Source organism: Loxodonta africana, chromosome X, assembly GCF_030014295.1.
Source record: "Loxodonta africana isolate mLoxAfr1 chromosome X, mLoxAfr1.hap2, whole genome shotgun sequence".
Taxonomy (NCBI): domain Eukaryota; kingdom Metazoa; phylum Chordata; class Mammalia; order Proboscidea; family Elephantidae; genus Loxodonta; species Loxodonta africana.
The window spans coordinates 109,618,946-109,634,477 of record NC_087369.1 but is presented as its reverse complement, the minus strand read 5'-3'; the positions used below and the strand labels follow the sequence as shown (position 1 = coordinate 109,634,477).

At 33.1% G+C, this 15,532-nt stretch overlaps 1 protein-coding gene across 7 annotated transcripts in view; it reads right to left on the bottom strand.

Annotated features, from left to right (window-relative positions):
* The window catches only part of PCDH11X (protocadherin 11 X-linked), a 799,800-nt gene that overhangs the window by 730,634 nt on the left and 53,634 nt on the right, over positions 1–15,532 (bottom strand). Inside the window, exon 3 of one of the 7 annotated variants that reach the window (XM_023551414.2) lies at positions 14,692–14,869. The exons of the other annotated variants lie outside the window; for them this stretch is intronic. Coding sequence (XP_023407182.1) covers positions 14,825–14,869 — 45 coding nt within the window. The 3' untranslated portion in view covers positions 14,692–14,824. Of the gene's footprint in view, positions 1–14,691; positions 14,870–15,532 lie in introns of those variants that run through there. 7 annotated transcript variants of the gene reach the window in all.

Below are 15,532 nucleotides of genomic sequence, written 5' to 3'. Positions count from 1 at the left end.
ATAGATTATCTTATTTATGAACTTGACTTTTTTGTGTGTGAAGATCTGAAGGCTCAGAATGCTTAACTAGTTTTATGCAAACCCAACAGCTAAAGATTACAAATCAGAATTAGAATCCAAACCATCTGATTCTGAGGCTGATCCATGTCCTACCGTGCCAGTGTGCCTGACACAGAATAGTCACACAAGAAAAGTTTTCACCTTTTTTTCCTTCCTTTTGTGAAAAGAGTCATTATAGCTATCATTTCTAAAATGGCCCTTACTTGCCTCTGAAAGCTGACTCAGCTTTCTTAAAGCAAAAAAAAAAAAAAACAAAAAAAAAAACTCATTGCCATAAAGTCGATTAAAACTCATAGCGATCCTATAGGGTTTCGAAGGCTGTAAATCTTTACAGAAGCAGACTACCACATCTTTCTCCCATGGAGTGGCTGGTGGGTTCAAACCGCCGACCTTTACAGTTAGCAGCAAAGCACTTACCCACGGTGCCACCAGGGATCCTTTCTTTAATTAAGTGCCCTACAAAACCCATGTTGAAAGGTGTGTGGCTCAATATGCTTATGACCTATTCTAAGAAATACTTGATATAAATTTAGTTCATGAATAGAAAGCGCGTTTTCGAGACAGAGAAGTCTCCCAGTCTTCCCCATATGATCAAAACTTGGTCATTTCGGGTGCTTCCTTGAAATATTAGTAAGGTATTTGTAATCAAGAACCAGTCATTTTCAGTGTCTTTTTTGAGAGGAAACTGTTGATTGTAGAACACAGGGAGAATACAACCAACAGCACTGAACTGTGCATGTAGAAACTGTTGACATGGTATATCCTTGGCTGTGTATTCTATCACCAAAATAAAAACAAATTAAGAAGTGTGTATAGTTACATAGTATTGATAACAATTATCGTTTCTAGGTTTTTTTTTATGGAGCTCTCATTTTCTAAAATGCTTTCTGAAAAATCACCACATTTGAGGCTCTGATCAACCCACGTAAGCTTAAGAAAATTATCTTCATTTTACAAATGAAGTCGAGTCTCAGAGAGGGTAAGTGATCTACCAATGTCACATAAGGTTTACTTAATGGGAATGCTTAACCTCAATTGTAGTCTAATTCCTATAATAGTTATATTTTGGTTAGCTCCACTTTTTTCTCTAATTTTAATACTGTTTAATGACACTTTGTACAGATATTATTCAGGACACAAAGTTGTCACAGACCAAATAGGGGCAATAAAAATGGTTGTGTATAAAGTGGTCAAGAATATGAACTCGGAGTCTGGAGACGAACACTTATTACCTTATTCTTTTAAAATCTACCTGTACGACCTTGAGCAAATCACTCTGTATGACCTTGGGCAAATTAACATTCTGAGTCTTATTTGCTCCATCTGACATTTTATGATTCTAACACTAAATCAGCCTTGTTAATAATTTTCACAATCATTAGAACACAAAACTTTTTTTCCAACATCTATATTTAAAAATTCATCCCCCTACAATGGAAAGGGTTTTAAAGTTAACGTTACTGCTTGGAGCAATACTCAATATTTCTACTCAGGCTCCTATAAAGAACACACACTGCAGGGTTCAAGAGGTAAAGCCACCATGTGGGTGAACTTTAAGCAGTTTAGTGACAATAAGATTGCCTATGTTTTTGATTTGAGACAGCTGTGGTGTAGGAGAAAGCACATTGAAATTAAATGCTCAAATTTAATTGTTCAATTAAATAAATGTTTAATGGTTTAATTTAACAAATATTTAAGTTAAATTGGACTTGGCTAAATTAGTGGAGCTCTCTGAAATACAGTTTTTTTGTTTGTTGAAATATATAATTATAATATTAATAAAATCCAGCAGCTCACAGAGATGTTAAGAAGTCGGACGAGTTAATCAGTGTGAAAAAGGACTTATCGACTATCTACTTTATGCCATATACTGTGCTATGGAAATTTTATAGATTATCATTTAGTCCTGTTAAACTGGACATTTTTATGCCACTGGAAAGATAAAGATTCTGAGGTTCTGAGAAGTTAAAAACCATATACCTAAAACCTCTACATACAGGATTAAAAACCAGGTCTGAGTCTGAAGTACAACCACATCCCACTACACATTGCTGCCCCAGTGTGCCTAGTACTTACTATGCCTGGCACCTAGTGGTCACTCACAATATTTTCTTCAAACTATTCTTCTCTCCCTTCCTTCTCTTTTCTGTTTATTTTCAGGAATTAATGTAGCATAGGCATCTGATATAAGTTCCATGAGTGGCCATAAGGAATTAATATAGCATCCTAAATAATTGCTGAATCTTTCTCATTTGAAATCAATTGTGATGGATAATATGGTTTGGTATATATTTAAAAACCAGTTGTTATGACAGCAGTTCCAACTCATGGCAACCTCATGTGTGTCAGAGGAGAACTGCGCTCCACAAGGTTTGCAATGGCTGATTTTTTTTTTAAAGTAGATTGCTAGGCCTTTCTTTTGTGGTGCTTCTGGGTTTACTCAAACCTCCAACTTTTAAGCTGAGTGTGCTGTTTGCACCACACAAAACCAAAAAAAGAAAAAAAACAAACCTACTGCTGTCAGGTCGATTCAGATTCATAGCGACCCTATAGGACAGAGTAGAACTGCCCCATAAGGTTTCCATCACTGAGGGATTCCTTGAACTCATTGCCATCAAGTCGATTCTGACTCAAAGCAGCGCTATGGGAAAGAGTAGAACTGCTCCACGGGATTTCCAAGGACTGGCTGGTGGATTCAAACTGCTGACCTTTTGGTTAGCAGCCAAACTCTTAGCCACTGTGCCACCAAGACTCTGGGGACTCCTAGTATATGTTAAAAACCAAACCAATCCTGCTGAGTTGATTCTGACTCATAGTAGCCCTATACGGCGAGTAAAAATGCCCCACAGGGCTTTCTAAGGCTGTAATATTTACAGAAGCAGATTGCCAGATACTGTTAAAAAATAATGTTCCAAATTCTACAATCGATTGGCTAAATTAAGCAGTGCAATCCAGAAGAAAAAAAAAATTCTTCTAATTTCTCCTATGTAATAGAAGTTGGTAATTTTAAATGACTGAAGTGAAAATTCATATTGTACTTGGTATCAGTGATTTTCAAGACTTTTTATAGGTATCTGGTGACTATATTTGATATAAATTTCTGGCTATTGCCAATGTGTCTAATTGGGCTAGTTAGAAATTCATAGTTATACTGAATATATTAAAATGTTCCTTTTATAATGAATTGATGTATAAATTATTTTACATTTGTATTTAGTGATACACATATATACTTTTCTCAAACTCATCTTGTGGTTTCTGAAACTGCAGGACATTAGCATCTCTATATGTTTTAAACGTTGCAAAGGCAGAACAGAGGGAGAGGGGGCTCTCAACATTCTATCTGCAGAAAATTCAACACAATTAAACATTTCTTGAATAGCCACTATGTTGGAGATTTGTTCTGGGGATCATGTATTGGGAATGTGGGCAGATGGAAGAAGAGTGAATTTGTTGTTCATGCTATTTGTATCTTTCCCATTTGCAGAAAAATTCTGCCTGTTCACAGGAAATTATGCCCAGCATATCTGTTAACAGTAGTATCTTCCAGAATGAACATGGTACTTGCCCACCTTATGAACATCTAATAAAAAGAGCCGTGTACAGAATTATCCCCTTGAGTTTGCATAGATGAGAATGAGTCTAGGAATGGAAAAAGACGACTAGGGTATCTACTTGAAATAGATGTTGATTTATAAAGCAGATAACAAATTTAATAGAAAAATGGAAAAGTGAAGGGTCTCTGAACTTCAAGTCTGAAGATTTGGGAGCCATAATCAAACACATGATTTGGGCATAACTGAAGGAGAACTTGAGAGTCAACTGAAACTAACCACTAACTACCTGTGTAACCTATCCGAGATACAGAACTAACATATGTAAAGTGCCCAGCAGTCCGCCTGATATAATATAACCACAAAAACCAAACCTACTGCTATCCAGTCAATTCCGACTCATAGCGACTCTACAGGACAGAGTAGAACTGCTCCATAAGGTTTTCAAGGAGCAGCTGGTGGACTGGAACTGCTGACCTTTTGGTTAGCAGCCAAGCTCTTAACCACTTTGCCACCAGGGATCCTGATATAATACAGGTGATCAATAAAGGTCAGTTCTCTCTCTGGGCCTTGGTTCCATCATTCGTCAAATAACGGGCAGATGGGACACTACATAATCTCTATAGTTCCATTCCATCTCTAAAATAGAAGCAGGTCACAGGTGAAACAATCAATCTCATAAAGATTATAGTAAGCACTACATGCCTGGGAATTAGATTGGTCAGTGGAATATAACCAGAAAAATAGTGTTCTCAATAATTCAAGTAAAATGTCTCTCCAAATCCAAAACAAAAATATACATACATATGTATGCATAAGTCTGTATGCAAACTAAAACTGTACGGAAATCTTTCTGGATTATACGATTCTGTTGATCAAGGGGAGACCTCAGGAGTATAATATACAACTACTTTGTTGCTTTAGCTATGCAAACTATACTTCTTTCCATGTGAAAGGTGTATTTTCAGAATAGCGGGTGATCTGGGTAAAGTTTACATATCTACATTGTGATGAGTACAGTGATCACTACTCAGGGAATTAGAATTCAGGTGATTTGACTGAAGGACATCAGAGAGAGATTACTAAGACTTATAACAATGTATTATAAGGGCAGGATGGTCAAAGTCCTGTATTCCAGGGTAAAAGATGTCACCTCATCCAGAAAGTGTCTAGGTGATCAAGACTTTTATTTCACCCTATGGAATTGACAGCAATTGGATATGGAAGCCTGACTTACAGCATGTTTTCTTTATGTGTTAACAGCACACGGCTTTATCAGTTAGTGAGCCCAATATTTCCCATGTCCATATATTGCAGTCAATCTGGGGTTCTAAAACATTCCACACACCAGACCAACCTAAAGAAAGGAAATTTGACAAGTCTATTTTCAGAATCTTCTCAGGATTTTATATCAGAAGGGATATGGTATTTTCTTCATGAAACCAAATGCACCACGAAATTTGAAATTTCACACAAAAGTACGAAGTTAGTTGTAGGAAGAGTTAAGGCAGAATCAGCTTAACTTAAGGTGTTTTTTTTTAGTTACATTCATTTTAGCTAGAATTGTTTCTAAGAAATAAATCAGAATGAAAAGTATTCCTTGACTCTATCAGATTAAAAAAAGGAAAAGAGGGGGTAAATTTTATTAATACTAATCCTTCCACTTGGAAAAATATAAAGCACCATACAAACATGAGGGGAAAGTCTGTTCACTAGAAATGTGGTAATGTACTACTCTTGCTATATTTTTCATGTTCTTGAGGCCTTAACCTTGTCTTTATATGCAAGCTTCCACTTTATTACCCCTTTATAATGGTCTTATAATCTCAAGGTATATGCACTGAAGAAAATAGCCACTAACTTTTATTCTAAGAATGTTAATAGTAGTTTTTATTTTACCATGGCTGTTGGAAATGTCTTCATAATTTTAACTGAGCTAAAGAAACATTTCCCTACCTATGTTGGTGATCATTCACATAACAATAAGAAGTGAAATAAGTGATAATTTTTGTAAAACAACTGGCACTGTGGAAATGTCTTATAATAATGTGGGTATTCCAGCATTCTGATATAAGGCTGTCTAGCAAAGATATGAAAAAGAAACTAGCCAAAATGGAACTACAATTTCTGAAGACGCTTCCTTGCATGCAATTTAGAAAGATTTTTTCTGTCAGAATAAGGACAAAAGGAAAAAAAAAAGGACTAACTTAAGAGCTATGTGGTTTATTTTTACCTCATCTATTTCCAGGAAGCAAGTGGTATATTTGCTTTCAATATGTGTGCCAAGAAGTAACATTCTTTAAAATTATATATACAATATGTACATACATACATTATATATATATATACACATACGTATATATCTATATATAGATATATATACACATATACATCTCAAGCAGGTTCCCTAGTCTCTTTTTCATGGGTTATATTCCGATGAACAAATGGGTTGTTTTTCTTCAATACGTTTTGATCAAAATAGCAGGGAAAAAAAGGCTTTAAAATTTTGCTGTAGTTAATGAGATAAAATGATATAACAGGATTTTTCTAGAAATAATTTCCTGAAACTAATGTTTGAAAAGTTAAATGATGTAGTTGTTTATTTGGAGGGTTTTATTTTACAAGAATTAGGTGAGGTTAATGCTAAGAAGCATGAAAGATACGGGAGAAAAGGATATCATACAAGCTTATATATACATATATATTTTAAATAAAATCACAGGTAGCATTTTGCTGTATTCTTACAGGAATTAAAATTATTTGCAGTCTTATTATGCACTTCTACTTCACTAAACTGGATCTACTTATTTTATAGTCTGCAAAGAATTGTCTTAACCAAAGCAAGTGCTCAATTAATTCTGGTGAATTGTGAAAAATTATGGAGGCTTCTAGTACATGGCATGGTCAGGGTACAAGGTGCGACAAAAACTTGGGCGCACGGAGTGGTAGAAGCTAAGGGTGAAAAAGTTGACCTGGTTAAGATTGAAAGGCCCTTGAAAAATACAGTAATGGAGGATTTATTCTATCTACAATGGGGAAGGACTTGGAAGCTTTTCAGTCATAGGCTTCACTTGATCAAAATTGTGTTTTAGACATAGTATTTGGTTACAGGGTAGAAAATGGATTGGGCAGATGAAAATTAGAAGCAGGCAACCTGTTACCAGTGGAACAGGTAAACTGATAACGATGATCTGAACTAAGGAACTGACCAAAGGGGAAAGTGTGAGAGATATTTTAGAGGTCAGATCAACAGGATTTGGTTGCTGCCTCAATGTGACTGAGGAGAAGGAAGTGTCGATTAAGATGCTTCCTAAAACGTTTTAGGTTACATGCCTGCTCAGAAGCAAAGGGTTCAGATTTCATGAAATTTGAAATGAGTACCTAATCCACGCAAGCTACTTCGCTAGTCATGTTCTCTGTCTCTCTCTCTCGCACACACTCATAATTGTTATGATAAAAACTGATGTTTTTTATCTTGTTACTTTTTCTTGTTTATTTTTCTTTTTTTTAAAACCTGGTATACTCAGGGATTTTCTACATTGAAAAAGTGAAATAATTTTTTAACATACTTTCAGTTAAACTCATGGGGGGTAGTGGTGTACACTAATAGGAACGAAGGAAGAACCTCAATTTTCCCACCTCCCCACTCCCCTACACCCCATCCTTCAACTTAACCACCATCATTCTCCACATTGCCTTTCTCATATCAAGTCTTTGAGAAATATTTGACAAATCTCTTTTAAATCCGTGGTAAATCCATTATCTAGCATGTTTTATCAAATACATAAATAATAATAAAAGATACCACATCCCCAATAATCAAAGAATTTGAGTACAACAAAACGCACAAAATTAAAACTTTAGTAAATATGATTCACTTCTACTTGCTTGATTGCTTTGGAATAATTGAAAAGTATCAGTTAAGTCACAATGTTGGTGAACAGAAGTGCTAATCTATAAAGTTCTGGTTGACACAGTATGCCAGATAATGAGTTATACCACACAGAATTGTAGGATGTTGAGGTGTTAAAAATTATTTTAGTATCATTGATGGCATTAAAGAAATTGGTAACCTCTGCTAACAACAAGCGCTTCAAAAAATATCAGAAGATATATTCTTGCAATACAGAAACAACTTTATTATAGGCATTTCACTTTACACAGATTGCACACATTTTATTCACTGAAATCACATCAAATACAACCAGTTGTTAGTATCTACACATATTCCAGTTGAAAAAGTTCTATAATATTCATTCTAATATATCCACACAAAAACCTACTTATTCTTTTTTTTTTTTAATTACAGCTACGTCTTACAAAACAAAAACAAGATTTGAAAACTGTTGTGAATATCCTTACATGTTAAATCTTCACAATTTTAATGTTACAGAGCTCCTTCCACTGCTGTTCTTAGTGCTGATGCCACTCAAAATGAGAATGGATAATAAATTGTACACATTTCCCAATCTAAAAACGGGATCTATCTTCATAAATATTCCCAAAATTTACGGTAATTCATTGTCAACATTGAACTGTTTACAAAAAGGTGTGTGTATGTATCTACACACATGTGTATGTGTGTTTGTATTATGTGATTCTGGTAACTCTATCTCATTGCCTTTTGATGGAAATATAAACAAATGAAACCCACAAAATTTCAGACATATGAAACTGCAAATCTGACACTGTATAGAGCACTAACCAAGAACTAATGCCTTATCTCTGTTTTGTTTTCATAGGTATTCAAATTAAGTAAGGGACTAATGAAAAACAAAAGAGCTTGTTTTGATGGGCTTTGTAAGACACATATTTGTTATACCAACTGAGCAGAAATTGGTTGTTAGTAAAGGAGAATTATCCTCGTTGTGTGTGTGTGTGCGCGCGCGTGCAAGAGAAATAGAATCTACTCTACTGCTTAGATAGGAAAAAGCAATTTAATTTTTTTTCGTATGTGTTTTGATGTTACTGGATTTCTGATCATTCAGAAAACAGGGAAACTTGATAAAGAAAAGTACTACAGTTACATTACAGCCAAAATACTTTGATTAAAAGGAAAAAAATATGTAAGCACATATTCAGAATGCACTGAACATGACAGCAATTTTACTAAACAAAATCAGGTATAGAGGATGATATAAAGGATACAGGATAATTAAAGTTTTGAGTTGAGGCATCACAATTTAAAAAGAGACAATAACACTATAAACGTAAAAGCACAGTCTTTGAACTAGCTGTCTTTAGGTTGCAGTTTAAATTATGTAATTTATATCATTTAATTCTACTAGAAATTAGATAAACCAAATATGCACACACACTGAATCCAACTTTTTAATCCCACCATATTTGAATTTCTTGTACATCACATTAAAATGAATTTTCTCCTTAACAAAATTAGGTATATTAACTTCCGGACAGGAGTTTGGTATATTGATCCTTCAATTCTTACACCTAAATAGACTTAATTGTATGTCCTCCATCATTTCTATAATTCCTGTGCATTTGGAAATAGATGCATGTACAGCACATATATATATAAATATTTGTAGCACTGTGTGTTTTTTTATCTCTAGATTCAGGTAATGATAACATTATATAGGATGTCAAACTTTTATCTATCTAAAATGAAACTATTATAATATTATTCTGTAGTATTAGACAAAACCTGTGCCTCTGTAAAGTCAGACAATTTTGTCAGATAGACAAAATATCTCCCTGATGAGTGAAAACGTATTTTGCCTCCAGGTATTTTGATATTATATAGACACAGCCATGATACCTATCTGGAAGAGAACTCAGTCCCTTCCCTTAAATAACTGGTTGTGTGAAAAAAATGTAATTATGCAGTCTGAACATCAGAAATAATGTATACAATGTTCTGCAAAAAAAGGCACCTAATACACATAGATTTGAATTACAGATGATCAAATGAATACAAATCATAATGAAATAAAGTCTCTCGTATAGGGGCTCACAAACTAGTTTTCCAGAGTCCATGCATTTTTATTTCTATGTATCTGTTCCAACCTTGTATATGACTATGTTTGTGTTTACATGGCAAAAAAAGTTGATCGAATTTGTTTTATAATTTTAATTACAACAAGGTTTATTTGTGGCACAGAATAACTAGTTGAAGTGCATGTTTGAATTATTGGAAATATTTTCGTGTAGTTAACAGTGTTTATGATCAATTCTCTCAGTAATGTATCATTAGCATCCTGGTGATCTGCATTTATTTTGTAATTAAAGTTAGAACTGTTACATGATAAAACAAGTAAAGGCATTTTAAAGTTTAATTTATGAATTTTGAAAATTATTATCTTTCACCAGAATTACATATTTGATTATTTTTAACTATCATTGAATAAAGGAAAAATAGGATTATTTAAACTTTTCTCTGAGTATTTAATGAAAGCATTCTTCTGTTATCTAATGTTTCTGCCAAGTATTGAACAAAAAGAATGAAAATGTCCTAAAAGTTAACTGCATTTCAAAGAGAATAACATTTTATGAAGTAAATCAATAAATAACTCATAATTGTAAGGCTCCACACACACAAAAAAAAGACCCACTGCTGTCGAGTCAATCCCAACTCACAGCTACCCTATGGGACAGAGTAGAACTGCCCCGTAGAGTTTCCGAGGAGCCCCTGGCGGATTCGAACTGCCGACCTCTTGGTTAACAGCCGTAGCACTTAATCACTACACCACCAGGGTTTCCTGCAAGGCTCCAGGATAAGAAAAAAATGTATTTCTAGAAAATCCACTGAAATGCTTCATTTGCATTATTACATAAATTTAACTATCTGCCTGTGATTTTTCACTTGACAAAAAAGTCTTTTTTCTCCTTGAATAGTACTTGTGTATGTGTAGAAAATGAAATATAATTAATCACTTAAAAAGAGAAATTTAATGCAATTTTCAATTGAGAGTATCTAGAATGTGAAGAAGATAAAAGTGTTGGGTATAAGAATTCTTGAAAATAATTAAATGTCTTCATTATTTGTTAGGAAATTTTGACAGAAATTTAGATGGCTTCTTTTTCTTTTTTTAACTGAGAAAGCTTTTTCATCAAGCCTTGATGTTTTCATTGAGGGAAGGCAGCCTCATGGTTGAAATACATAGCATGCCTCCATATTATACTATCAACTAATCAAGCTATAATATTACATGAATTTCTCCAATCTTACATCTATAAACATAAAAATATGCATAATAAATCAATCAATTACCAACACGTAAAAATTTCTGGGTGGATAGTTCATAATATAAAAAGAACAGGATAATGCTGTAATTTTAAAATGCACCACTTCCAAAGGTTATACAGCCTTCAAACAGAATTACTGAGTTAAAAAGAGCTTATTGATTTAGCTTTAAATCAAACCAAATCATTTAAAAATTCTTCACCTAAAATCTACCTATGATTTTCTAAATTTTCTAGGATGGATGTGTATTATATGTGTGATGAAAATAAAAGCCTATGACTACTGTAAAATTTAAAAAGTTTAATCCTAATTCTAAATACCACATTCAGCCACAGGTGTCATGTATGAATACCCATAATGCATGAAAAGACAACTTGCACAGTTCTTTTAAAAAGCAGTAATTATATACAACACATACAACTTTATAATATCACAGCACCTTTGAATATGTTCGAAACCTACCTCTAAATAATATGTTAAATAGACAAACAAAAACTAAGCTTCACAAAATCTAAGAGAACATGTCTATTACACAAGAGCACCTATAGGAAGCATTTACAAAGTGTGGCTTAAATTCGTAAGCGGTCTCTTAAGATTTGCTTGTCCTCTAGCATTTCTGTCAAGACAGGCTTCACACCACTCCTAGCTAGATACACAATTACAAAATCTAATTAAACAGTGAAGAATGCAGGCAACAAAACAGTAAAACAAGTCAGTATTATTTTGTGTAGAAATTAAAACCTTACTAAATTTTATACAAAATAGTGGTTGACTGATTTAATCTAATTTTGACTTGAAAATTCTAAACTGTATGTGTTCACCTTGATAATGTGGACGGGGTGGTTAACAGAGAAAATGGAAGCTATATACATAAAATATTAATTAATGGATAGAATTAAAATTTTTTCATCTTTTTTAAATACAAACCATTGAAAATGAAAATAATTTAAGAAATGTAATGGCTCAAGTATTTACTTTTAAAAATTAAAGCACTTTTATATTTAAAGTAAAAGGAGGGAATGTCACAAATCTGTTTTCTATTTATGCACTCTGGATTTTAATCAAAACAAAATATTTCTTTGGCTGCCTGCAGTACACAATATATTGTGGCTCATCAATTAGTAGTCTACACATGATGCCATAGATAAAATCCTCTGTAAATTCACTAAAGGCTTCCTTGTCTTACCTATATTGACTCATTTTTATATTTGCCTTCCTTTTGTCTTTCCCTGTTCACTGACGCAAACAAGAATCAGAGAGAACATCATTGAGAATACTCCAGGATATCACTAACGCCAACACAAGAGGTAGGGAGGTATCTGATACCTTCTAAGAGAAACACGTAATAATAACAACAGTTAAATTAAAGGTGTCACTAAATCAACTGATAAGAAGAAACTAATTAGGAAAATTCCTTACTTATCTCCTCTCTAGCTTTTGTGGGAAACTAGTTTCAATGCCTTCTTGTCTTTTTCTCAAATGGTAACATTATTCCGTCAAGCATAGGTGAGGGATAGATCAATGGAATTCAATACACAAAAGCAGAATGTATTTTCATGTATGGCTTAATTTTAAATATGGTTAAATCTAAATAATCATTGTTTATATTGATATTTATGTTCACTGTAACAAGAAGAGGAACTACTTTGGTGTTGACATCATCAACGTAGTTTGTTTACTGCAAGCTTTAGCTCAGAGAGCAGGATAGAAAACAAGTTAGATGTACTCTTCTCACAAAATCTGCATCCTGAAAGATGTAAACCCTTGCAGCTTTAAAAATAAAGTTTCTTATTTCCATCCTCTGCAAAGATAACACTCATAAAACTAGTGAGGATGCATTAAGAGATTCTGGATAACTATTTCAAGACATTATCATTTTCATGTATAAAAAAATACAAAGGAGTAATTGGGAGTTTTTCTTATTATAGTCTTCAAAGCAAGGATCACCGAGGCAAAAAAAAAAAAAAAAATGAGGTGCTGTCCCTTAGTTCACTGAACAGTCAGAAAAGGAGACATCAGGGTTGTCATGACACACTCATATTAATAATGCATCTATATAAAAATTATATACTCAAATGGTGATGAAGCCATGGTAGTGTATTAGGGAGTATTTGAAGTGCTGATTCCTTCTCTTGGGCATTACCACTTTATTCACAATTAAATTGAGACTATGGATTTCAGAACCCCCTACTATTAGTACATCTTGATACTTGCAAGGTAGTGTCTCCAAGAGTCTAAGAAGTTGGTTAGATTCTGACTTACTTTAGAGTGATCTGAGTTAAATATTTATCAAGAAGAAATTGGGAGGAATTGTTTAGTGGTTCTATATAAATAACTTGTACAAAGGTAAATTTTAATTTTAAGCATTTTTCTACACAGTAATTTATAAGTATGTAATACAATAATTTTTTAATACAATATTCTAACTTATGTGACATTTTCCATTACCATTAAAAATAGTTCCCATTCACAGTCAATACAATCAACTAACTAGTGTTTAAAGAGCCAGATAGCAAGTATGTTCAAGGAACTCTACATCCTTGGAGGTACGAGGGATTCTCTATTTAGTCCACAGAAACACTAAGTTTTAACATCAACCTATTTAAAATATTACCTAAACATCAAATATCCAAGAATTACACTAATTTGCAGTGCTAAATAAAACATAAACCTCTTCTAAATACCTTTACATCAAAGAACACTTCAAATAATACACTAGTTTTAATGCACATACACATAATAGGCCAAATCTTATTCACATTTTAAAGTAAAATGACACACAATTAAGTATTTGAATCAAAAGCCAGGGAACATAACCTTTATGCCATAATTATGAGGGTCATTTATACTCCCTTCTCGTCTCAAGAAATCATGATTTTTTTTTAATTCTGTTAGTCATGTAAGGCATAAACAGCCTAAGGGTAATAGTGTAAAATTGGAACATGTCATTCTGTGCTAAGTAAAATACAATGTACACCCAATTCAAGAAATTTACTCATTTGTGTAGGAAATGAGCTAAGTGACACACCGTGAAAAGTTAATTTTAAGTGGCAACTTACTCAAAACAATGAAATATGCTCACGAATTTAATGCCAGAGAAATAAAATAGATGTATTTAGATGAGACTCTAGTATCTTAGGCAGTTTCAAAATTAAGATATAATCTTTAAAAAAAAAATCTTACCTAAACTCTTGTTTCTACTCTAAAATGACTGAAGCTGTATTTCACAATACAAGAAATATCAGTATCTTTTTCAAAATATCAGGGAGTATAAAGAACTTTACATTCTCCTTTTGATAGGTATAAATAGAAAAAAATGTTTTCTCTTTCAGTATTTATTTAAAAAAAAACATGATTACAACAAAAATAATTTTTAATGATGAAAGTAGTGGAATAAGATTATAATCAACGGAAGAACCCAATTAGATTATTTTATATAATCCACATATTAAACAGAGTGATGGCTAATTAAAGTGATTTTTCAACAACACTATATTAGTTAACATTTTCATAAAAATGAATTAAAGTTTTTTGGCTTATATTTATTTATTTTGGTCTTAAAAAAATATCTTGCCCTAGATACCTTTCAGAAGGGTAGCTTGGATAGTTCAGCTTCACTTCCAAACCCCCGGAGATGGTGTTTAACTCTTCAGCAATCAGACAGGGCAAGTAATTCCATCTTTCATGTTTGATGTATTAACCATCAGTGTGGGCACCAGGACGTATTACAACACATCACAGTTGTTGCCATTCAGAGCAAGCAAACAGAAACAGCATGATAAAGCTGCTATTTCACTGCACTGTTTCTTCCATAAATTTTAAATTTTCATTTCCAGATACCAGCTAAAGTAAGTATGAGATTCAATGGGAAATCCTTCTTAAAGTTGTTTTGTTTTGCTTGCTTTTACACCGGGAAATTCAGATTACCAAATCTTAGCCAAATTTTGAAATCACAAATCATTGGAATTTTTTGGAAGGGGAATATAATTATGTTGTTCCTAGAAAGTTATATCTCACTGCAGATTTCAATAGTTGATGTCCTGGAATCAGTCTAGGACAAGAAAAATAACATGTTATCAAAATCAATGATTGTACTCTAGGAGTCTTAATTGCCTAGCATGCTACATGGCTAAAATTCACATTACCAAATGATAGATGCATAGAATCAATGCTACTAAATTTAACTGTGGTGAATGTCAATCCTATTCTAAGCTAACTCAGTCTGCTGTTACCGTTTGGGATCCAGACATAACACCTATACCATGGTTACATCAATGAATTGTCTTATAAACGTCCCAAATTTCCACTATTCTATATACCTCATTTCTGCAATTACAAGACTATTCCAACTCCAATCACGGTAATTTGTTAGGATTTTTTTTTTTTAATGAACTACCTCAAATATATGCCTAAGACAGTGTCTGGTACATAAAAGACTCTCAAAAATGGTACTTTAAACAAATTGTACTTTCAATTTTATTCTCTTCTCTATTTTTCATGTGTATAATCTTCATAATAGTTTAATAGGATTACTGTGATAAGCAAGACGTGTTTTTGGCAGTATATCTATTTTATATTAAATTACCAAAATTTATTCTAAAGTAGTTATTTATATTTATGGTATTTCTAGCATCATACCAACCAAATGCTATCTGCTTGCTCTGAAACACTGAAGGTGTTCATAGAAGGTAATCTATAGATTCATCTTCTTAAA